The sequence below is a fragment of the Alosa pseudoharengus genome, unplaced genomic scaffold, assembly GCF_046254945.1.
Source record: "Alosa pseudoharengus isolate Yale_2024_CS ecotype anadromous, Long Island Sound unplaced genomic scaffold, YU_APseudo_1.1 YU_APseudo_1.1_scf_20, whole genome shotgun sequence".
Taxonomy (NCBI): domain Eukaryota; kingdom Metazoa; phylum Chordata; class Actinopteri; order Clupeiformes; family Clupeidae; genus Alosa; species Alosa pseudoharengus.
Genome location: NW_027468664.1, coordinates 520,001 through 545,000, shown reverse-complemented (window position 1 = coordinate 545,000; position 25,000 = coordinate 520,001). Strand labels below are relative to the sequence as shown.

Here is a 25,000-nt window from a genome sequence, read left to right as displayed (position 1 = left end):
GGTTACCATAGCTGTCTTTTCTCTAGGCCTAGACCTATGGCAAATCCTTATTGTTAGGTTACCATAGCTGTCTTTTCTCTAGGCCCTTATTGTTAGGTTACCATAGCTGTCTTTTCTCTAGGCCTAGACCTATGGCAAATCCTTATTGTTAGGTTACCATAGCTGTCTTTTCTCTAGGCCCTTATTGTTAGGTTACCATAGCTGTCTTTTCTCTAGGCCTAGACCTATGGCAAATCCTTATTGTTAGGTTACCAGAGCTGTCTTTTCTCTAGGCCTAGACCTATGGCAAATCATTATTGTTAGGTTACCAGAGGTGTCTTTTCTCTAGGCCTAGACCTATGGCAAATCATTATTGTTAGGTTACCAGAGCTGTCTTTTCTCTAGGCCCTTATTGTTAGGTTACCAGAGGTGTCTTTTCTCTAGGCCTGGGTCTATGGCAAATCCTTATTGTTAGGTTACCAGAGCTGTCTTTTCTCTAGGCCTAGACCTATGGCAAATCATTATTGTTAGGTTACCATAGCTGTCTTTTCTCTAGGCCTAGACCTATGGCAAATCCTTATTGTTAGGTTACATAGCTGTCTTTTCTCTGGGTCTATGGCAAATCATTATTGTTAGGTTACCAGAGCTGTCTTTTCTCTAGGCCTGGGCCTATGGCAAATCCTTATTGTTAGGTTACCAGAGCTGTCTTTTCTCTAGGCCTAGACCTATGGCAAATCATTATTGTTAGGTTACCAGAGGTGTCTTTTCTCTAGGCCTAGACCTATGGCAAATCATTATTGTTAGGTTACCAGAGCTGTCTTTTCTCTAGGCCCTTATTGTTAGGTTACCAGAGGTGTCTTTTCTCTAGGCCTGGGTCTATGGCAAATCCTTATTGTTAGGTTACCAGAGCTGTCTTTTCTCTAGGCCTAGACCTATGGCAAATCCTTATTGTTAGGTTACATAGCTGTCTTTTCTCTGGGTCTATGGCAAATCATTATTGTTAGGTTACCAGAGGTGTCTTTTCTCTAGGCCCTTATTGTTAGGTTACCAGAGCTGTCTTTTCTCTAGGCCCTTATTGTTAGGTTACACAGCTGTCTTTTCTCTGGGTCTATGGCAAATCGTGACATAAGCTCATTGGTTTCTTTTTTCTTTTCTTTCCCTTGTTGGCGTGTTGGGTAGTGGAGCGATAACGCATTTAAAGCAATGTTCACGTCATGTGAGCCAGAGCCGATATGGCCAGAGCTGCTTGCTCTGTAAAGGTATTAGGTATTTCTGTCCCACCCAAATTGCCTTAAAATTGTGTGTTTAGCAGACAAAATTTCTAAAAAAAATTCCCGGGGGTGAAATCTCCCTCATCCCATAACTTTTAAAAAGCTTGAAACACCTCTATGGGTAGCCATAGGGGGGGGGGGGGGGGGGGGGGGTGTGATTAGTGCGTACTATGGAATACAACCCTAGCGGCGCCCCTGGGCCTGCCACACACACTGCCCTAGAAACCCCAGCTGCAGGGGAATGAACATGTTCCATTTGACACACAACATAACCCAACCCCCATCTCACACACAACGAGAAATCAGACGCACACACAACCATCTAAAAACACTGCCAAAACACATACACAGAGAAAAAGAGAGAGAGAGAGGGAGAGAGAGAGAGAGAAAGGGAGAGAGATATATTGTTTAAGCTTTTGAAGCTCTGCCTCTGTGCTGCGTTGCCCGTGAGAGGCTCAGAAATGCAACTGTTTACATTTTTAATGACTGAATTAGTTATGATGGCGATAGGATAGAGGAGAAGAAATCATTCGTTTGCTTTATGTGTCACGTCTTCCACACCGCAGGACGCTACTTGCACTGCATTAAAAGAGAAATATTCAAAAGCAGGACTTCCGTGTATGTTAAGAATGCGAAATTATTTTGAGGTTATTTTCATCAGTGCAGTGTAATTGTGTCATTTTTGCTCCTCGAGCCCTGTCCGCGGGATTAAAGACACTACCACAGCCGCGCGCCGCCTGCGCTATGACAGCTCTCGCGCTTGGAAGCGTACGCTTCCCAGACCCCGCCGGTTGCCTTTGCCGCTCTCTCTCTTTCTCTCTCTCTCCCCCTCTTCCTTCCTTTCTCTCTCTCTCTCTCTCTCTCTCTCACTCTACGCCTGTGATATTTATAGCGGTGACAGTCAGTGTCACCGAAATAACAGCTCGAGCGCATGCATGCCTTCCTCAGAGGTTTTCCAGCAAGGGCATATGACGTTCCCCCAGCAACAACAAGCACAGGAACACACACACCCCCCCACACACACACACACTCCCGCCAGCACAACACGGAGCAGAGAAAGACCCCAGCCCCTCGCGCTTACCTCCGAATCCTTTCTCTGATTCTTGAACCCATCTTTGCCGTTGGCCGCGAGCTTCTGTTTGATGCTATTAGTGTTAATGTGATTAAGGGCCGGGACCTCCATGTTCTCGGTCTGCATTAGGACAGAGCTCGTACACCTCCCCGCGCCTGGCGGATCCGGTCGCACACATTCACGCGCAGGAGACAGGACTGGCACATTGAGACCGATGCTAGATTCCAAATTCAGAATATCCGTTACCTCCGCTCGGATTGGCTGTCGGAGTCACCGGAGGGCGGGGTTTAGCGCCGGTCACCGCAAGCATGTGTCCGCCTGGTGCCGGACAGGTCACTCGCGTGCGTTTAATGGGGCGACCTCTCAGAAGTCCTCTCGGAAGTCCTCCTCTTCTGCAGCCTCCTACAGCGTGGACAGTGTGGAAGTAGACTTTTCCATTAGCAGCACACTACTGCAGTATGAACTCAAGTCAGTTTGATTCATTTAGTTGAATTCTATAGTGAATATAGGTTATTATTTTTATTTATTTTTTATTTCTCCTTTATTTTACTAGGGTAGTCACATTGAGGCAGTTGCCTCTTTTCCAAGTGGGCCCTAGCCAAGAGAGCAGCATAAACGCAAAACACACTATATAAGACTCACAATACAGACAGAAAAAAATCACAAAAGACAGCATATCCACAAATAGCAAAGCATGAACGATTAAGACATAAAAACATGCAGGACATAACCATGCAGATATAGAAATATACAGGACAAAACAAAAACATGCAAGCAAGACAAACAGAACTCATCAAATGGCAAGACATCTGCAACACCATACCAGACTGCACAAATGCACAACACTCAGCAAGAAAGGCAAGAGAAAAACATAGCGTACAGGGCAACAGATAGATACAGGTTCAGAGATAAAGCACACAACAAGGACATAACAAAAAGCATAGACCAAAGCAGACATAGTAGGCACTTACAAGATGAACATAAGACATGCTACACTGAATTCGTTCAATATATTAACTTTAACCTCAAAACCTCAAAAACACTCACACTGATAATACAAAGTGTCCGCAATGCGTGACTTAAAATCAGACAATGGAATGAAAACGTCTAGCCCTAGCTGTTTCTGAAGTTCATTCCAGGTTGAGGGGGCATTGTATTGAAATGCTAGTTTTCCAAGGTTGGTTCTAGGGGTTGTTGGGTTAAAGAGAATAATATCCTTTGATCTAAGATTATATCTATTATTTGAGGCCCAAGAAAATATTGACAGATAAGAGGGAAGCAGACCAATGACAGCTTTGTAAATAAAAGTAAGCCAATGAAGCTGCCTACGTATTGACAGTGGGTGGCAACCTGACAAACTATATAGGTCACAATGGTGTGTTGAATATTTGGCTCCAGTAATAAAGCGTAATGCTGAGTGGTAAACGGAGTCCAGAGCCCTTAGCACAGATTTAGAAGCATACATATAAAGAATGTCACCATAGTCTAATACAGAGATAAATGTAGATGTGACTAGCTCCTTTCTGGCTCTAACATTAAAACATGCCTTATTTCTGTAATAAAATCCTAACTTTATTTTTAGTTTACACACCAAATTGATAACATGAGAAATAAAAGTCAGGTCTTCATCCACTAGAAAACCTAAATATTTGTAACTTGACACTCTTTCTATCACCTGTCCCTGTAGTGTACTTATATGAGGCAAAATTTGAGTTAGAGAATTTGTAAATAACATGTATTTAGTTTTGTTTGAGTTCAACACCAGGTGTAGCTTAAGTAGATTTTCCTGAATTTTCATAAAAGATACTTGAAGTTTTGCTAATGCCTCGGAAGGAGATGGGGCATAGCAGTATAAAATAGTGTCATCTGCATACAGGTGCACATTAGCATCTACATGTGCGCAAATATCATTTATGTAGATGGTGAACAATAATGGCCCCAAAATGGAACCTTGTGGAACGCCAATTTTAATTTGAGCACTTCCTGATGTTATACCATCACAGGAGACACATTGATGCCTATTTGTAAAATAATCTTTAAACCAAAGTAAAGTTTTTTCAGACATACCTATGCTGTGCAAAGAATGTAATAAAATACTATGATTCACAGTATCAAACGCTTTGGAGAGATCTATAAACAATGCTGCACAAGACTTTTTGCCATCAATGCAGCTAATGATATCATTTACTACTTTTACAGCTGCAGTGATTGTGCTATGTTTCTTCCTAAAGCCTGATTGAACTGGGCTAAGAATACAGTTTGTAGTTAAAAACTCTTTTAGTTGATCACTAATTAGAGACTCAAAGATTTTGGCTAACACTGAAAGCTTTGAGATTGGGCGATAGTTATCTAGCATAGCTGGATCGCCACTTTTTAATAAAGGAGCTACATGTGCTAATTTCCAAGAATCTGGAATATAATTTTGTGCCAGGGATAAATTAAAAATGTATGTTAAGGGGTCTGTGACAATTTCGGCTGAAAGTTTTAGAAGTGATGGGTCAAGGCCATCAGGACCAGCTGATTTTCTACTGTGTGTTTTTTAGAGCTGTTAACACTGACTCCCTGCGGATTGGTGTAATAGAAAATGTAGGCCTATTTGCCTGTCTCATAGTAGGAGACTGAGGATCAGGCTGTGATTGATTTGATAAAGAACTGAAGAGATGTCCTGCTGAAACAAAGTGTTCATTAAATGCATCAACCATTTCTTTTTTGTCAGTAATATGTCCAGAGTCTAAACAAATTTGTTTGGGTAATGCAGATGCTGTAGAGTTGGACTTTAAAGACTTAATTGTTTTCCAGAATTTAGCAGGGTTTTGCAAATTCCTTGCAGTTTCATCTAAGTAAAACTGAGATTTAGCATTACGGATCTGTGTTGTGCATTTATTTCTTAAGCATCTAAAAAAAGTCCAATCCGAGTCTAAACCAGATTTTCTCGCCTTTGCCCAGGCCTGATCTCTCTCCTTTATAAGACCAGATAGTTCATCAGAGAACCATGGGTTATCTCTCCCTTTAACCTTAAATCTTCTTAATGGGGCGTGCTTATTAACAACTCTAAAAAAGAGATCCTTAAAGAAGGTCCAAGCCAACTCAACCTCTGGAACTAAGAATACCCTAAGCCAGTCGCAATGGTATAAGTCATGCAAAAATGCCTGTTGATCAAATTTCTTAAAACACCATTTCTCTATTATTCTTGGAGCTGTTTTTAAGAGTTTACAGTTTCTAATCATTGCTACTGCACAATGATCACTCAAATCATTTGAAAATATGCCTATATATGGACATTTCTCCGGTTTGTTTACTAAGATTAAATCAATTAGAGTGGACTTGTTTGGATTTTTTATATTTGGGCGTGTTGGGGCATTTATTATTTGGGTTAGATTAACAGAGTGACAGTATGCCTTTAAATCTCTGGAGTCATCTTTCAACCAATCCCAGTTAAAGTCTCCCAGGAGAATAACTTCTCTCTCATTAATGATTTTAGACAACACAGATGATAAAGAGGCTAAGGTGTCACTTGTAGCTGATGGAGGCCGATAGCAGCAAGCAATAATTAGACTGATATTCCCTAATTTCAAATTAATTGCCAACAACTCAAAACTTTTTGCCACGCTCATAGAATTTAACAAAGTAACATGATATGACGATCTTACATACAACATTACCCCACCCCCTTTACTCTTTCGGTCTGCACGGAAGACATTGTAACCATCTATTGCAATGTCATTGTCTAAGACGCTCTTTTTCAGCCACGTTTCTGATAGGGCAAAAACATCAACATTTGCATTTATTGCCCAGAGCCTAATGAAGTCCATTTTTGGCACTAAACTGCGGACATTTAAATGCATAACTTTCAGCCCCGGTCTACTAGCAAAATCAGATGGCAGACATCCCAACCTCCAAAAAGTCATTTCAGGGAGGTATCACGAAGCCCCCCCCCCCCAAAAAAAAAAAAAAAAAGATTAATATGTTCAATAATGTCTAGTCAGGACAACAAATAAGGAAGGCCTATAGATATAAATTGTGAAAATAAAATATGTAGATTTTGGTAGTTTGGTCTTTTCATGTAGCCTTGGCAACTAGCCATCTAGTAGGCTATAGGCCTGAATAATATGCACATGAATTGACATGCACATGAACTCATCTCAACATGTCTTTTGCAATCATTTAACCCGCTATGGACAATGCTAAAGTCACTGTTACAAACAGTGCAGGGTGCAAGACTAGGTCCATCATTATGTTTTACTCTTATGAGACAAGGGTAGCCTACACTTTGAAATGGGTCTTACATTTCCCCTTTTTTGAGGCACTGACTCTGCCATGACCCTCCTGTTCCTATACACTGAACTGATTAATTAAGTTCGGGAGAAAAGAGATAAAAGCCCGCCTACACTGAAAACTGATTGGTTGATTTAGCAAAACAGGCCAATCAGGATGCTCTCTGTCTTGGATGCGCTCAGACACACACGCACCACCTCTCTCTCTCTCCCGTCGTGTGCGCGCTACACTCAGATGCACACGCGGTCACGCATGCGCGCTCTTGATCGCTCACTCTAGATTCCGGGAGATTTGATCTAATTTGCGGGCGTCAGGGAGCCGCTATCAATATGCGGGAGACTCCCGGAACTTCCGGGAGACTTGGGATGTCTGAGATGGTATATCAAGACATTCTGGCCCGGGGTTTGGTTTAACATTGCCTGCCAAGAGCAACAACAAAATAATAAACCGGCGTTGCCAAACATGTTTTAATATGACTTCTCGAGAAGATACACTTTTTAAAAGAACATGCCTTGCACTTGATATAGTGAAAAAGTCCCTTATCGTTAGCAAGTAGATAAAGGAGAGCTTTAAATCAAGTCCATGAATGGTAAAGTCGATGTGGCAGTCCTTTTGTGCGACAGGTGTGTTTAATGTGTGTAGGCCTATATGTGTAGTTTTTGATGCAGTGTATGAAACGAAAACCGAACTCCGGAAATCCCGGAGACTGGAAGCTCTTTCCAGGGTAGATGTTGACCAGTCCACATTTAACATCCAAAATAGCACAAAGGTCCAACCAATATGTAAGACGCGCATGATGATAGAAAAACAGTTATCTTACCAGAGCGAAGAGAAGGAAGCAGACAAGACAAAACCACCTGCATTAGTCCATACGCTTTAGTCCATTGTTCGCATCAGTTTAGTCCACTGGAACGCAACGACGAATGTTACTTTTGTGTTGAGTGCAAATTGTCCATAAGCCTAACACGAAATATGGGACTTTGTATAGGGAAACGGGGAGGTGGAAGGGGTAAGGAGAGAGATAGCTGTTGGTGCATCAGGTGGGCATTCAGAGTGGAGCAGCAGGAGCAGGTGTACAAATCGGCAGAGGGAGATGGAGGAACAGTTTAAAATGATCGTTAGTTCATAAAATAAGTGCCACTGCAATTGGAATATGCGAGATAAAAAACGTTTAAAGCGATTTAGAGCGACATATAGCTTAAAACAAAACACAGAGAGACAGAGACAGGAGAGCGATGCGTGCTGCCATCTTGGATTGGCTGGATGTAGTTACTGTAGTGAATATAGTAAATATAGGTTATTATTTTCTTGTGTGTGAGGGTGAATAAGTCAGAGATGAAAATCTAAAGTTAACTAAATGACACCTTCAACAGAATTCATCTTTGTGTGTGTGTGGTGTGTGAGTGTGTGAGGTCAGAGCAGAGAGAGGGGGACAAGGGGAGCTTGATTTGACAACAAATAAAATGAAATCTGTCATTCTAGACATACAGGCGTGCATACACATCTGTGTCTAGATCAGGTGCTTTTTGTTCTCCAACTTCATGGGATTTCACAGGAAACTACTCAAATGCAGGAACAGGATAAGGATAAGGATATATACTCTTTTGATCCCGTGAGGGAAATTTGGTCTCTGCATTTAACCCAATCCGTGAATTAGTGAAATACACACAGCACACAGTGTACCCACAGTGAGGTGAAGCACACACTAATCCCGGCGCAGTGAGCTGCTTGCATCAACAGCGGCGCTCGGGGAGCAGTGAGTGGTTAGGTGTCTTGCTCAAGGGCACTTCAGCCGTGGCCCACTGGTCGGGGCTCGAACTGGCAACCCTCCGGTTACAAGTCCAGAGTGCTAACCAGTAGGCCACGGCTGCCCATGGAACACACATGGGATTTCACTGGAGGAGGTTATATACATATCATTCAAATGCAGGAACATGTTGTGGAACATGTGTTTTCTTAACTGTTTCATATATTTTTGGTTCTCAGAATAAAGTTGCTTCTTTTCAAGGTCAGATTTTTTATTCAACCCCTCTAAGGGGCCTCAGAAGAATCCACACATTGTGTATTTTTGTTACGCTGTTTCACCTGCTGGTGTTACGTTGTAGCTGTTTCACCTGATGGTACCTGCTGGTGTTGCATTGTAGCTGTTTCACCTGATGGTGTTACGTTGTAGCTGTTTCACCTGATGGTACCTGATGGTGTCACGTTGTAGCTGTTTCACCTGCTGGTGTTACAGCTCAGATGTTTTGTTTGGCAAAATAAAATAAAAATGCATTTGTTATTTAATTGGTATATAATTGGAAAAAATAAATATCAAAATCAGTTTCGGCCCTGAGGCTGTTTTTTAAACTTTATACTTTTGATCCGACCATGAAATCAAAAGCCTGAAAAACAAAATGTTATTTGTTTGTTTGTATCACATTTATAAACAAATAATGACATAGGTCCGTGTACCTTCTGTTCATTTGATTTTCAAGGTTGAAGGTTGAACACGCCCATGGTTGAAAAGACCTTTACCTAAAACAGTACTTCCCAGAGAAAAATAAAACACAAATATTGAAGCATTTTGTGGAAAAAATAATCCAATATACAATGAAGGTTTGAATTTCAATATTGTAAATGTACTGCATGCTGACAGCAACTTTTTGGTTTTTGCCACTGTCCGAAGTGATAATTGCTAGCCTATATGTTCATCAAAGGGAACAAGATGGTGATGTTGAAGGAGAGTGATCTGCACATAGAAAAAATTGCCAGAACATTCCAAGCTTCTCATTTTGATCGATATGTAGGCTAATTTATGTCCCAGGTGTGCTGCATAGTAGCTTAGGGAGTAAGGTTGCGTGCACCCTTCGAAGAAAGAGGGGAAATGTCACTGAAAGGACAATCGACATGCATTTATTAGGCTGTTTTGTAGGTATGGGCTTAGCTTAACAGTTTAAACTGCAAAAAAAAATGTAACGTCGGTGCGTTTGACTCGTTATATCGGACTCCCATAATGCCATATGTGTGAATGTTGGAATGTGTAATATCGGTTTTAGTAGGCCTAGTTGTATTTGCATTTACCTTGTGGTGTGTGTTCGCATGTGTAGTCTTTCCTTGGTTGTACCTCATGTGTTTATTCCTGTGTGTTGTATGTGACTACCCCGTTCGTGTAGCCATGTGCATGTGACTATAGCCTTGTGTGTTCAATAATAATGTTTATACCTGCTGTGTTCCCCGCTCCTGACCCAATAAATGTTCTGATTTGAACCTTGTCGCCTCAGCTGTTACAATATGAATATAAATATAAAATAATTGTAGCATATGTCACTTTGAACAGAAGCGTCTGCGAAATACTAGCCTATTACCATAACCATATAGGCTACGTCCTTGGTCATAGAACTGGCTATAGCTTCCCTAGGCCTAATCACATGCACTCCACCAGCTCCCCCACCCTCCCCCAATGCAAGGACAGCTCATTCTCGATTCTTTCTCCATTACTATTCTCCTTTACCAACATAATACAGGCAACGATAGGCTACAGTCGCGCATACAGAACAACAGAGGAGCCCAAATACATATTTTCGTGCCTCATGCTAGGCCAGTGAATTGTTGTCAGATTTTTTCCAACTCTGCGTTCTACGGCCTCCACCCCCCTTGCTCTTAGTTGAGACAACGTAGCCGACATTTCTGCTTAAGTTAGCTTGTTTACGAACATGTCTCTAATTAAAATGTCAGGTTTCAATGTAGGAGATAGCGGGGATAGGGCAAATGAAAAATTGAGGAAAGTGCCGATTTCACATTATTGATGTGCGGATTTTGGATTTCGGTCGTGGGGATACAAAGTTTAATATCCAAAACAAAAACACGAGGGAATGTCCTATTTTGTTTTTAAAAAATACAGATATAAGGTCGTTTTTCGATTTTCAATTTTCGTTTCGAATTTAAAAATCAAATGAACAGAAAGGTACACGACATAACAAGCCATTTTTTCATTTTGGATTCTCAATTGAATATCAAATGAACGAATGATACACGGACCATTAGGCTACAAAGACAATGCTGACTTAATGGATAATGTGAAATGCAAAATGCAATAAAGAAAAATTCGAGCGTTCCATTCACGACGCATAGCCTATGCTAGCGCGTATGTTCAAAAAAATAGACCAGCGAAGTCTTCTAAAATTGTTTTACGCGTCGCGAATGGAACGCTTCAGTTAAGTGCCCGGTGTAGCCCCCCTGTAACAACGTTATTTGGACAGTAGGCTAGAACTGGGAGACCTTGAACTATGAGACCTATGCTCTGAAACAATGGTTCCTGTGGTTGCCTGCCGGTCATAAATTTTCATCGGCTTGGAGCAGCCTACAGAAGTTTGAATGCGCTTGGGGTTATCCTATTTCTGTTTGCTGACGAAAGGTGAAGTTCCGGCTGAGCATCATAAGATAGCCTAACCTAGGCTACTCCTCACTTGAGTTCGTTATTGTGAACATTAGCATCATGAGAGAGCCTAACCTAGGCTACTCCTCACTTGAGTTTGTGACCTAGGCTACTCCTCACTTGAGTTCGTGGTTGTGAACATTAGCATCATGAGATAGCCTAGGCTAGTCCTCACTTCGTGATTGTGAACATTAGCATCATGAGATAGCCTAGGCTAGTCCTCACTTCGTGATTGTGAACATTAGCATCATGTGAGAGCCTAGGCTAGTCCTCACTTCGTGATTGTGAACATTAGCATCATGAGATAGCCTAGGCTAGTCCTCACTTCGTGATTGTGAACATTAGCATCATGTGAGAGCCTAGGCTAGTCCTCACTTCGTGATTGTGAACATTAGCATCATGTGAGAGCCTAGGCTAGTCCTCACTTCGTGATTGTGAACATTAGCATCATGAGATAGCCTAGGCTAGTCCTCACTTCGTGATTGTGAACATTAGCATCATGAGATAGCCTAGGCTAGTCCTCACTTCGTGATTGTGAACATTAGCATCATGTGAGAGCCTAGGCTAGTCCTCACTTCGTGATTGTGAACATTAGCATCATGTGAGAGCCTAGGCTAGTCCTCACTTCGTGATTGTGAACATTAGCATCATGAGATAGCCTAACCTTTGAGCAAAATTTACACTCAGCATCCACGTCCTGCGCCGATGTCTGTAATATGTTGTGAAATAGCAGCAATGCATCGCATGCTTTGGCAACAGGTCTTACATTATATCTGTAGGATTGCCTTTATGTCTCAAGAGACTCATATCATTCAGATGGCCATGATATGACCCCCTCCTCAAAGAATTAGCGAAAACAGGCCTCGGTTCTACTTCCAGGTCTATCTAGTTTAGACCTAGGTAGCCTAGCCTACTGTCCAGATAACATGGTAGTCTAGCCTACTGTCCAGATAACATGGCTAGAAATACATTATTTTTTCTTTATTGCATTTTGCATTTCACATTATCCATTCATTAAGTCAACATTGTCTTTGTAATCCCTGGAATAGGTCAAAATACGTTCCAAAATCCATTTTCCAAGATAGAATAATGAAAAACGCAAAAGTACACGTGGCAGCCATACACAAGAGAGTGGCATTCTGAGGCGTCAAGACTTTTCTGCAGATATTCAAGAACATGAACTTCATTGTGCAGTGGAAGAAAGTATTATTCTTATACTACACTACTACTATTCAGCCTGGAATCCCTATTTGTACTGAACATGTTTTTTTGTGGCTCAAGAAATTCACAGACATTAAGAAATCATAATATTACAGCAACAAGTTATGTGTACGAAAATGGGATGGCAAAGCTGATTCAATGTGCCAACTGAAATGTGCTGATTTGCTTTCATTTGCACTGGCAACCTGAAGATGCTTCCTGTGAGAAGAATCGTCCACAGAGCTCAGGTAGAGTTTTGGTTCTGTTCATTTGGGATCGACGTCCTGGTGAAAAGTCCATGTCATTAATAATGTTTTGCCTGTAGTCCTGCCTTGAATAGCGATTGTAGGCTCCTTATTTAATAACTAGGCATATTCTTTCTAGTTTGTTCTTCGCCAATAGATCTTCATCAATACAGATGATGCAGATGACAAGCTTCCTTTCTATGTGAAAGGGGGCGTTTAATAGCCTACTACTAGTAAACAAGACCTTTGTGTCTTTTGAGCATTTAACATTTGCATGAGTGTGAGGGTATTTTGATAAATCTGCAAGTCAGATATTTTTCTATATTACCCATGATTTCTAATGCATTTTTATTTAAAAAATATGGGAGGTGCCCTTTTTTCACTTGAGCCCCTGCTTTTCAAAATGTCTGTGCACGTCCCTGTTACCTGGTAAGGTGTGAGGATGTTACCTGGTGATGTGTGAGTTTGAGGATGTTACCTGGTAAGTGAGTGTATGTGTGCAAAGACACTTAGTGTGCAGCTCTAGTTAGTGTGTGTGTGTGTGTGTGTGTGGGGACAGGGAGGGGATGAGACTCAAAGCAAACTCTCGGTCTATGCCTTTATTGTGTATTTCATGTTAGACAGCTTCATTATTATTGCTCTGCTATCTGAATCATTTATAATAATAATAATAGTTTAATATCTAAACATTGGTCAACAAGAAGAGTTTTAAATACTGAAGTCACACAACCACAGCCACCAGCTGCTCACACACACACACACACCAGATAAAAACACACTCTACCACCCCCCCCAACACACACACAAATACACACAGAAAAGACACTCTTACTCTCACACACATATCCTGAGACAACTGCACTGAAGCATTAGAAGTCTACACACCAAGGATCCAAGGAGATGTGTATAGTAGGGTTACAGTTAGATGGTTGATATGGGATTAGAGATGGTTAATCTGGGGTTGGAGATGTGTAATCTGGAGTAGGTGGTGTGTAATCTGGGGTTGAAGATGTGTAATCTGGGGTTGAAGATGTGTAATCTGGGGTTGGAGATGTTTCATCTGGAGTAGGTGGTGTGTAATCTAGGGTTGGAGATGTTTGATAGAGTTGGAGGTGTTTGATAGAGTTGGAGGTGATTAATCTGGGGTTGAAGATGAATAATCTGGGGTTAAAGATTAATAGTCTGGGGTTAGAGATGGTTAATATGGGGTTTGAGATGTCTAAACTGGGTTTGGAGATGAATTTCCATATTTTATCATCCTCTTCTCTCTCCCTAATACACATATACATTCAGTACACACACTCACACACAAACATTTGTGACATCACTATATCCACACATTCTTCAAATAGCATAAACATAAAACCACATACACACACACTCTACAAGACAATATTTAGCCCACACGCACCATACTAGATACTCTTCAGAAAACACACACACAGGGGGCATATTCTTCTTGCTAACACACACACACACACACACACACACAGCGTTCCATCACCCAATTCTGAGGTTAAAACCCATATTTGGTAGTTTGGACAGTGAGAGCAGAAGTATAGATGTTTGTGCAGCCAGTAGTGCATTTGTGTGTGTGTGTGTGTGTTTGATACTAGTAGTGTGATGTGTGTGTGTGTATGTATTTCAGAGTGGCCGTAATCTGTGTGTGTGTGTGTGTATTTGAAAGAAGCCGTAGTGTGTTTAAGAGTGGCCATAGTGTGTTTGTGTGGGTGTAAGATTGGCAAAAGTGTGTGTTTGTGTGGGTGTAAGATTGGCCATAGTGTGTGTGTTTAAGAGTCGCCGTTGTGTAGTGTAGTGTGTGTTTAAGAGCGGCTGTAGTGTGTGTGTGTGTGTGTGTGTTTAAGAGCGGTTGTAGTGTGTGTGTGTGTGTGTGTGTGTGTGTGTGTGTGTGTGTGTTTAAGAGCGGTTGTAGTGTGTGTGTGTTTAAGAGCGGTTGTAGTGTGTGTATGTGTGTGTGTGTTTAAGAGCGGCTGTAGTGTGTGTGTTTGTTTAAGAATGGTTGTAGTGTGTGTGTGTTTAAGAGCGGTTGTAGTGTGTGTGTGTGTGTTTAAGAGCGGTTGTAGTGTGTGTGTTTGTTTAAGAATGGTTGTAGTGTGTGTGTGTTTAAGAGCGGTTGTAGTGTGTGTGTGTGTGTGTGTGTGTTTAAGAGCGGTTGTAGAGTGTGTGTTTGTTTAAGAATGGTTGTAGTGTGTGTGTGTTTAAGAGCGGTTGTAGTGTGTGTGTGTGTGTGTGTGTTTAAGAGCGGTTGTAGTGTGTGTGTTTAAGAATGGTTGTAGTGTGTGTGTGTGTTTAAAGAGCGGTTGTAGTGTGCATGTGTTTAAAGAGCGGTTGTATTGTGTGTGTGTGTTTAAGAGCGGTTGTAGTGTGTGTGTGTGTTTAAGAGCGGTTGTAGTGTGTGTGTGTTTAAGAGCGGTTGTAGTGTGTGTGTGTGTGTGTGCGTGTGTTTAAGAGCGGCTGTAGTGTGTGTGTGTGTGTTTAAGAGCGGTTGTAGTGTGTGTGTGTGTGTGTTTAAGAACGGTTGTAGTGTGTGTGTGTGTTTAAGAGCGGTTGTAGTGTGTGTGTGTGTGTGTGTTTAAGAGCGGTTGTAGTGTGTTGATGCTTCTGACCATGCACACAGAGGTGTGGCTAGAAGCAGAACTCACATCTGATTGGTTTGCTGAGTTGTGACTTCACAGTAGAGAAGTACAGGTTTCAGGATTTTAATTTGACATTTAGCATCATAAAACATTTCATTGCTTCTCGTAGGACAGATGATTTCTCTGAAAAAGAACAGATTTGCATGGCAGAAGGAAACGATAGAAAAATCATCATCTCTATATAAATATGTAAATACGCTCCCCTCAGGGAGGCGGAGTCTGGACAACACACTACTGTTACGGGGGTGGAGAGGAGGAGAATACACCACACAAACCAAATGCATCATGGGAAATGAACACCTAAGAACTGATGCATAACTGCTCGCCCAATGAGATGATAGCGTCCAGTTTGAGTGACAAGTGATGCAGGCAGTGAGAGGAGTGATGGTCCAATCAGCAGTGAGCTGAAACTCCTCCTCTTCCTGTACAACTCAGGGCTCAGTTACCCAGCAACAACAGCACCCCCCCCCCCCCCCACGTAACAACGATCATAAAAACGAACACTGGATGATTTAGATCATGTGATGACGAGCGAGAGATATGATTGGCCCCAGGCTATATTTCCTTCCCAACACAACAATTCAGTAAAAAGAACAAAATAATCACAAACAGAGGAAAATAAAAACATTGGGTTGTCATGGTAATTAGTGTGTATGTGAGTGAGTGTGTGTCCAACTGAGGAAAATAAAAACATTGTGTTGTCATGGTAATTAGTGTGTGTGTAAGAGCGTGTGTGTGTGAGTGTGTGTGTGTGCGAGTGTGTATATGTGTATATGTATACGTATGTGTGTGTGTGCGCGAGTGTGTATATGTGAATTTGTATGTGTGTGTGTTTTGTCACGTTAAGGATACACTCAACCATGAGTGCTAGAGGTGTGTGTGTGTGTGTGTGTGTGTGTGTGTTTTGTCACGATAAGGATACACTCAACCATGAGTGCTAGAGGTGTGTGTGTGTGTGTGTGTGTGTGTGTGTTTTGTCACGATAAGGATACACTCAACCATGAGTGCTAGAGGGACACACAGCAGACACATGGGCTAAGAGGATCATGGGTAAAATCTCCATGGAGATGAGTGGGGCAGCAGAGGATCATGGGTAAAATCTCCATGGAGACGAGTGGGGCAGATTTAATAAATAGAAGGTTCTTCTCCCGAACCCACATGGCACCCCCTTGCTCATCTCCCCTCCATTCCGCTTCACTTCTCCATCCTCCACTCCACGCTCCTCCACCTCTAATACCTACACAGAGAGAGAGGGAGAGAGGGAGAGAGGGAGGGGGAGACAAAGAGAGAGGGGGAGAGAGAGAGGGAGGGAGAGAGAGAGAGAGAGAGAGAGGGGGAGAGAGAGAGAGGGATAGAGAGAGAGGGGGGGGGGACAAAGAGAGAGAGACAGAGAGAATGTTTCATTCCAGTTCACATTAAATAGCAAGCAGCGGGCAAACTGCTAATGTTACTTCCTACGTGTTGAATCGAAATGGAATGAACTGTAGGACTATTAGCAGCTAATTTTACTAATGTTTCTAACTGTAGGACTATTAGCAGTTAATGTTACTAATGTTTCTAACTGTAGGACTATTAACAGCTTGAACTGTAGGACATTTAGCAGCTAATGTTACCAATGTTTCTAACTGTAGGACTATTAGCAGCTTGAACTGTAGGAGTATTAGCAGCTAATGTTACCAATGTTTCTAACTGCAGGACTATTAGCAGTTTGAACTGCAGGACTATTAGCAGTTAGCAGGTCACTTCTTTGAGAGATTGTGTGACACACCGGCGCCCCCTACTGTACTACAGCATTGGCACTCGGAGTTTGAGTTTCTGGGGATATTTCTGGAAACAATGAAATGTGGACTGAATATGGAAAAAATATTGTTTTCTAAACATTCCGTGTGTGTGAGGTGTGTGTGTGTGTGTGTGTGTCTGAATGTGAGTGAGAAAGAGTGTCTGAATGTGTATGTGTGTGTGTGTGTGTGTCTCCTCACCTGTAGTAGTTTGGCTTGAAGGGTCCGTTCTTGTTGAGGCCCAGATATTTGGCCTGTTCGTCAGTCAGCTCAGTCAGATGGGCATCAAATGTGGGCAGGTGCAGGCTGGCAACATACTCATCTGGAGGGATCACACACACACATGCACACACACGCACACACACACGCACACACACACACACACACACGCACGCACGCACACACGCACATTTAATTCATTTATTTGGAATGACCAATACTGATTACAACAACACAGCATTCCAAATATTAGTAAAGAGCGCATTGATGTCTCACACATCAACACAAACACTGTGCAAGTGCTTACAGCTTTACAGGTAAATCAGTGGCTATCACACACACACACACACACACACACACACACACTAGAGTGCGGTTCGGGGCGCAAATTTCTGTCCGAACCCGGCCCGCGTCCGACAGAGTTGCGTCCGAACCCGACAGGTATTTTCATTTTTATGTCCGAACTCGACCCGAGCCCGACACAGATGATGCCTCAGTTATTCCCATGCTAGTGATTAAACGTTCACGTTTGTGGATAGCCTGTCTTTGGCCCATTAAACGGAACAAACAACAAATGGAATTCTAATTGTCTCCAGAATCAGATGAGCGTGTCACGCACGCAGGTCACACACAGCACATTAACACAAGAGGCCTAAGCAAGCATAGCCTATTGAAATAGAATTCTTGTCTTACCATTGACGAAAAGTCTTGAAATGAACTGCAACAGTCTTTGAAACTACAGTGCCTCTGTCTCTGATCCATATGCAGCATTGACGTTAATTGGGGCAACTCGAGGAAATCCTCCTCAGTTGAACGAGATGACCTTATAGCCTACCGGTAGCCTATGTCTTTACCATGCAATGCAAATAGGACGGCCTTCACATAGCCTAGACTTAATTTCCTTTGTTTTCTTTGGTCTTAAAATCTCCTGATAGGCTACCAACTTTTTTTTATAGTCACCCAAGACGTGCCGCCTGAAATGCACATGCGTTGTCACGGCTACATAAACAAATCTTGCACACAGGAAGAAAGCTGTTAGGTCTTTTTTACATTTTATTTTATTCTCAAAAAACAAACGTTTGCATCATGTGAAGCAGACCTGTTGGTTACCCAACATAATAAGCTATTTTAAATGTAAAGCTTCCAATACATATCGCCCCCATGTGTCCGAACCCGACTACAATTTCTAAATATTTGTCCGAACCCGACCCGTCGGGTACAGTCGGGCTCGGATTGGGTAGCCACACACACACACACACACACACACACACACACACACACACACACACACACACACACACACGAGTCAGGTAAATCTGTGGATTAATACATGTAATCAGGGGTAGAGATGGCACCGCCTTCTCCAGACATGCAGACTGCCTACGATTGCTGGCACAGAGCAAGAGGGGGGGGGGGGGGGGGGGTAGACATTTTATTATAGTATTAGAGCACTTTATTTATAGTATAATATATCTGTATTATTTTATATCCTGATATAAAAAGAGAGGGGGTTTACTTCTATACTGTTTGGTAAAGTTGCACGCATAGTCTACAATGAAAGCAACGAGAGGTATGAAATTATGATTTATTTATTTATTTTTGGACAACGTAGGCTACCGGTAAGTAAAGCAGGAGATGTGTGTTGCTTATGTGGTCGCGTAAGCTGCAAAGCACTGTGTGAAACATTAGAAAGGGTGTGTCGCCCTATGAAAGACCATGAGTTAATGGCTGGTATTTTAACATCTTTTCTGAGAAACACAGGTCCATGTACATACACCCATGCACACACACGCACACACAAATGTAAAAAAATCTTTCACACACAGAAGACATAAAACAGACACACATACATTGACACATTATGTGTGTGTGTGTGTGTGTGTGTGTGTGTGTGTGTGTAAGCGTAAGAGACAGTGTGAGGTTGTGAAACCGCATCTTTTTGAGCAGCAGATAGACGTCCTATTTGTGTGTGTATGTGTGAGGGTGTAAAGTGTGTGTGTGTGAGTCTGTAAGGCAGTGTTAAGCATGTATGTGTGTGTATGTGTGTGTGTGTGTATGTGTGTGTGTGTGTGTGTGTGTGAAATCTCACCCATCTTCTTGGGCAGCAGGTAGACGTCCTGCTTGTATCGTCCCTCAGGAGCATTGTAGAGCTCAATCAGAGCCAGAGCCTGGAAACACAAAGTCACCATGACAACACAGTCAATACACACACAATCACTATGACAACACAGTTAATACACACACAATTACCATGGCAAAAGAGTCAATACACACACCAGGGTTTCCCACAGCACTTTGCAGTCAAGGCAACCGCCTTGGCAAAACAAGCCTGCTGCCCTGACGTCGTCAAAAAAAACAAAACAAACAACGTGTTACTCCCTTTCATTCCAAACCGTGACCAACGCCAGTCTCGCTTCTCCGCACAACGCATTAAAAAAATAAGAAGAAACGTGTCATGAATCGAAAAATAATCAGATTGTATAATTTTAACATATGTGATGTGCCTCCGAATCAGAGCTAGTGAGCGGAGCTGAGCGGTGCAAATGTCTCGCTCCTCGTTCTGCCACAGCTCCGTTTAGTTGTCAGGTGTGATGAAATGCGTTCATATTCCACTTTATGTCATAAACGTTGCAGGCCTATGGAAAGGTTTTGTGGTAGAATTGTCCAATGATCAAGTTGTTGCTTCAATTTGTGTTTTAATTTATGTGACGCACCGATGCTGGGTTCATCCGTTTGGCGCAAGTTTAAAATGTTTAGTCGACCGCGTAATTTGTCATTTTCGTTCTATAAGTTCCACTTTTCATGTCATGAATGTAACATGCCTATGATAAGGCTTTGCAGTTGTCCAATATGTTCAATCTATTGTCTCAATTGTGTTTCATATGACGCGCAGAAGCTACATTCATGTATTGTTTTGCTCCAGTTGAAAATGTTTCTGCGTAATTTGTCAGCTGTGATCAAATGCGTTCAATAAATTCCTGTTTTATGTTATAAATATAACATGCCTATGATTAATGCTTGTATTGTGTATCTAATTTAGACCTCTCTTATGTTCAATCAAATTCACTTTGCCCACCCGTTTTTTCTGTACCCACCCATTTGAACATTTCTGGCTACGCTACTGTTAGAAAGATAAGTCAGTGTACTATTCCTACAAAACAACTAGATCCTAACAATGTAGACCAAGAATAACCATGTGGTGGTGACACTGTTCCAGTGAGTAAAGATTCATTTTGGAATCTAAGGACACATTTCGTGGAAACATGAGCAAAGAAAAACGTGAGCAATTTGAATGCTTCATATCAAGTAGAAGGCTGAAGTAAAACTTGGATGCTAAGCCTGTATTCTTTAGGCAATTAATCCCGACTGATCCCTTTAGTTTTAGGCTTATGTGTATTAACGTTGCCAAGCTTGTTTGTTGTTGCACCATCAGTGTTTCAGTCTTTTAAAATAAATGTTCTGAGTGAAATATATTGCCGTTGCTCTTTGTTCTTTGGGACCAGGGAGCGAAATTGACCTGACGCGAATTTGACCGGAGGAGCGGACTTGTGCGTCTTTTTAAGATGGTAAGCGTAAGCGAAGGAAAGCCCTCTAATCGGACGCGCAAAACTGACAAGACTGACTGCCTAGGCCCGTCCAGGCCCATCCGTGCCTACGCGTATGCTTTCTAAATTATTTAGCTAACTCCATCCCCATCAACGAACTTAGGCTATATGGCCAATATCTTTGAAATTTAACGGTCTTGGTTTTATTAGGAAGACAGTTGGGCATGCCTCAGACTCGTGGTGTGAGCGGTATCGGAGCGGAACAGAGCGGCCACTCCGGCCTCTAAATTTAAAAGCGATCCGCGCTCAAATTCCATCCATATTACACAAAACTATAAAATAATCTAAACTTCATTCACTCTCGGTGTATAGATCAGGACAGACTTGCGGAACAGGCTGCAGGGCAACAGTCTGACAGCCTGCATGAAGATAAGCATTAAAGGTGCCATGTGTAAGAATTGAGGTAAAAATATCCAAAAAATTAGCTACACGCATCAAAAGAATGAGAAGAAATAAGAGCGATGATGTCATTAAAAAAATGACAAGGTATAGTGCTGCAGAGATCAACCTAAATTAGCATGCTAAATTACGAGCCACAGCCCGACAGGTGTCATAATACCAGTTTCGGCCATGGGAGGCGGTATGCGGGCAACATAACCGCCAGCCAAACTGCAATACACGTGTCTCGGTTGTTACTCTAGGGTAGACCAACTCACTTTCTGGAGGTATACTGCCCCATCTTTTATGGAATGAATTGATTTTTGGCGGACATTACACATGGCACCTTTAATGGTCCAATAGTAAAACAGTGCAATTACCAAAATGCAATTACCAAAGGGCCCTTGAAATGATCTTTTTAAAGCCAAGGAGGATGGCTTGTAACGATGCTATTGTCAGCTCTGCCATAAGTAGTGACTGATCATCACATTTGCACATTTTGTTGTTTTGCACTTTCTTTTGTACTTGTTCTATAGTTTGTAATAGTCTTTGTTAAAATTGCACAAATTACACAAATATTTTGAAATATTTGTATACTGTTGTATAGTTTGCTTGGTGTTATTACTTTGTTAACTGTTATTTTGAGAAGCTGGTTATTTATTTAATATGTAGTGTTTAATAAATAATTGTTAAATGTACAGAGTCTGTAGTGTATCGCACAAACAAGACGCCAGCAACCCCCCCCCCCACCGGTCGGACCGACACCATAACCTCCCACCCCAGTCGGACGGCAACCGATACCAGACCCCCACCCCCCGACCTACGACCTACGACCTTGACTAACACATTTCCTGCGGGAAACCCTGCACACAATCACCATGACAACACAGTCAATACACAAACAATCAGTCAATACACACACAGTCAATACACACACAATAACTATGACAACTAGGGATGGGCAACGATCGTCGAATAGTCGTAATCACATTGAATATCGAATAATGAATGTGACTATCGTTATCTCCACAACTAAAGAAACTCAAGAAAAAAATAAAAGAAACAAGCACTAGAAAGGCAAACGTGTTCCTATGTAACACATTAGATTCAACCAGAGGGTGTCGCTAAAGCACCAAAACCTCCGTGATGGATATTTATGTGTATTGTATCATATAATAACAGAACAGAAGAGCATAGGCTAGGCTACTGTCTGTCTTGCAAAAAAATATATAAAAAATGTAAAATAATAGTGATGTTTTCGGGCATGTAAGCCTATCTTCCTAAGCTTACGATGAAATAAATTGATGTTGATAGTTGTTGTATTAAACAGATTGATTTCATACAAATCTTAAAAACCTTTCCCTGTGTCATTGTGTGCCTGTATCCGAGGTTTGAGAGTGCGTGCGTGCGTGCGTGCGTGCATGGATGCGCAGGGGAGTTCTTGATTGACCGATTTTCAAATAATATTCGAATACGTATCAGCGAATATCGAATAGTATTTTTGCCAGAAATACACATCCCTAATGATAACACAGTCAATACACACACAATCACTATGACAACACAGTCAATACACACAATCAGTCAATATGGCAACGAGAGAGAGAGAACGAAAGAGAGACCTGGGTTGTGGCAGTGATGGACAAAACAAACACACACACACACACACACACACACACACTCACACTCACACTCACACTCACACTCACACAAACTCACACACACACTTATCTGGGTTGTGTCAGTGATGGACAAAACAAACACACACACACACACTCACCTGGGTTGTGGCAGTGATGGACAAAACACACACACACACACACACACACACACACACACACACACACACACACACACACACACACACACACAGTGATGGACAAAACAAACACACACACACACACACACACACACTCATCTGGGTTGTGGCAGTGATGGACAAAACACACACACACACACACACACACACACACACACAGTGATGGACAAAACAAAAACACACACACACACACACACACACACACACACACACACTCATCTGGGTTGTGGCAGTGATGGACAAAACAAACACACTCACACACACACACACACACACACTCACCTGGGTTGTGGCAGTGATGGACAAAACAAACACACACACACACACACACACACACACACACACTCACCTGGGTTGTGGCAGTGATGGACAAAACAAACACACACACACACACTCACCTGGGTTGTGGCAGTGATGGACAAAACAAACACACTCACACAAACACACACTCACACACAAACACACACACACACACACACACACACACACACACACACACACACACACACACACACTCACACTCACACTCACACAAACTCACACACACACTTATCTGGGTTGTGGCAGTGATGGACAAAACACACACACACACACACTCACCTGGGTTGTGGCAGTGATGGACAAAACACACACACACACACACTCACCTGGGTTGTGGCAGTGATGGACAAAACAAACACACACACACACACACACACACACACACACACACACACACACACACACACACACACACACACTCACCTGGGTTGTGGCAGTGATGGACAACACAAAGGTGGGCACAGTGGAGCAGCTGAGGTTGAGGAGGCGACCCTGCAGACAACAGCAGAGAGTAGATGAACACACACCAGAGACACACACACACACCAGAGACACACACACACACCAGAGACACACCAGAGACACACACACACACACACACCAGAGACACACACACACACACACACCAGAGACACACACACACACACACACACACACCAGAGACACACACACACACACACACACCAGAGACACACACACACACACACCAGAGACACACACACACACACACCAGAGACACACACACACACCAGAGACACATACACACACACACACACACACACACACACACACACCAGAGGCACTCACACACACACACACCAGAGACACACACACACACACACCAGAGACACACACACACACACACACCAGAGACACACACACACACACACACACACACACACACACACACACACACACACACACCAGAGACACACACACACACACCAGAGACACACACACACACACACACCAGACACACACACACACACACACCAGAGACACACACACACACACACACACCAGAGACACACACACACACACACACACACCAGAGACACACACACACACACACACACACACACACACACACCAGAGACACACACACACACACACACACACACACACACCAGAGGCACTCAGACACACACACACCAGAGACACTCAGACACACACACACACACACACCAGAGACACACACACACACACACACACCAGAGACACTCAGACACACACACACCAGAGGCACTCAGACACACACACACACACCAGAGACACACACACACACACACACACACACCAGAGGCACTCAGACACACACACACACACCAGACACACACACACACACACACACACACACACCAGAGACACACACACACACACACCAGAGGCACTCACACACACACACACACACCAGAGACACACACACACACACACACCAGAGGCACTCAGACACACACACACACACACACACCAGAGACACACACACACACACACCAGAGGCACTCAGACACACACACACATCAGACACACACACACACACACACCAGACACACACACACACACACACCAGAGGCACTCAGACACACACACACCAGAGACACACACACACACACCAGAGGCACTCAGACACACACACACACACCAGAGGCACTCAGACACACACACACACACCAGAGGCACTCAGACACACACACACACACCAGACACACACACACACACACCAGACACACACACACACACACACCAGAGGCACTCAGACACACA

The 25,000-nt window shown here is 42.7% G+C and overlaps 2 protein-coding genes across 7 annotated transcripts in view; both read right to left on the bottom strand.

Annotated features, from left to right (window-relative positions):
* strip2 (striatin interacting protein 2) overlaps positions 1–2,491 on the bottom strand; it is a 69,737-nt gene extending 67,246 nt beyond the window's left edge. For both annotated transcript variants that reach the window (XM_076297242.1, XM_076297243.1), the window contains exon 1: positions 2,332–2,491. In XM_076297242.1, the coding sequence (XP_076153357.1) occupies positions 2,332–2,448 (117 nt within the window). In that variant the 5' untranslated portion in view covers positions 2,449–2,491. The remainder of the gene's footprint in view (positions 1–2,331) is intronic.
* A 10,552-nt stretch (positions 2,492–13,043) lies between these two features.
* The window catches only part of ahcyl2b (adenosylhomocysteinase like 2b), an 81,666-nt gene continuing 69,709 nt past the window's right edge, over positions 13,044–25,000 (bottom strand). For 3 of the 5 annotated variants that reach the window (XM_076296158.1, XM_076296161.1, XM_076296163.1), the window contains 4 exons: positions 23,660–23,728; positions 19,203–19,281; positions 17,096–17,216; positions 13,044–16,353 (listed from right to left, as the gene is read on the bottom strand). In XM_076296158.1, the coding sequence (XP_076152273.1) occupies positions 16,347–16,353; positions 17,096–17,216; positions 19,203–19,281; positions 23,660–23,728 (276 nt within the window). In that variant the 3' untranslated portion in view covers positions 13,044–16,346. Of the gene's footprint in view, positions 16,354–17,091; positions 17,217–19,202; positions 19,282–23,659; positions 23,729–25,000 lie in introns of those variants that run through there. The other 2 variants (XM_076296159.1, XM_076296160.1) reach the window with 1 other exon arrangement.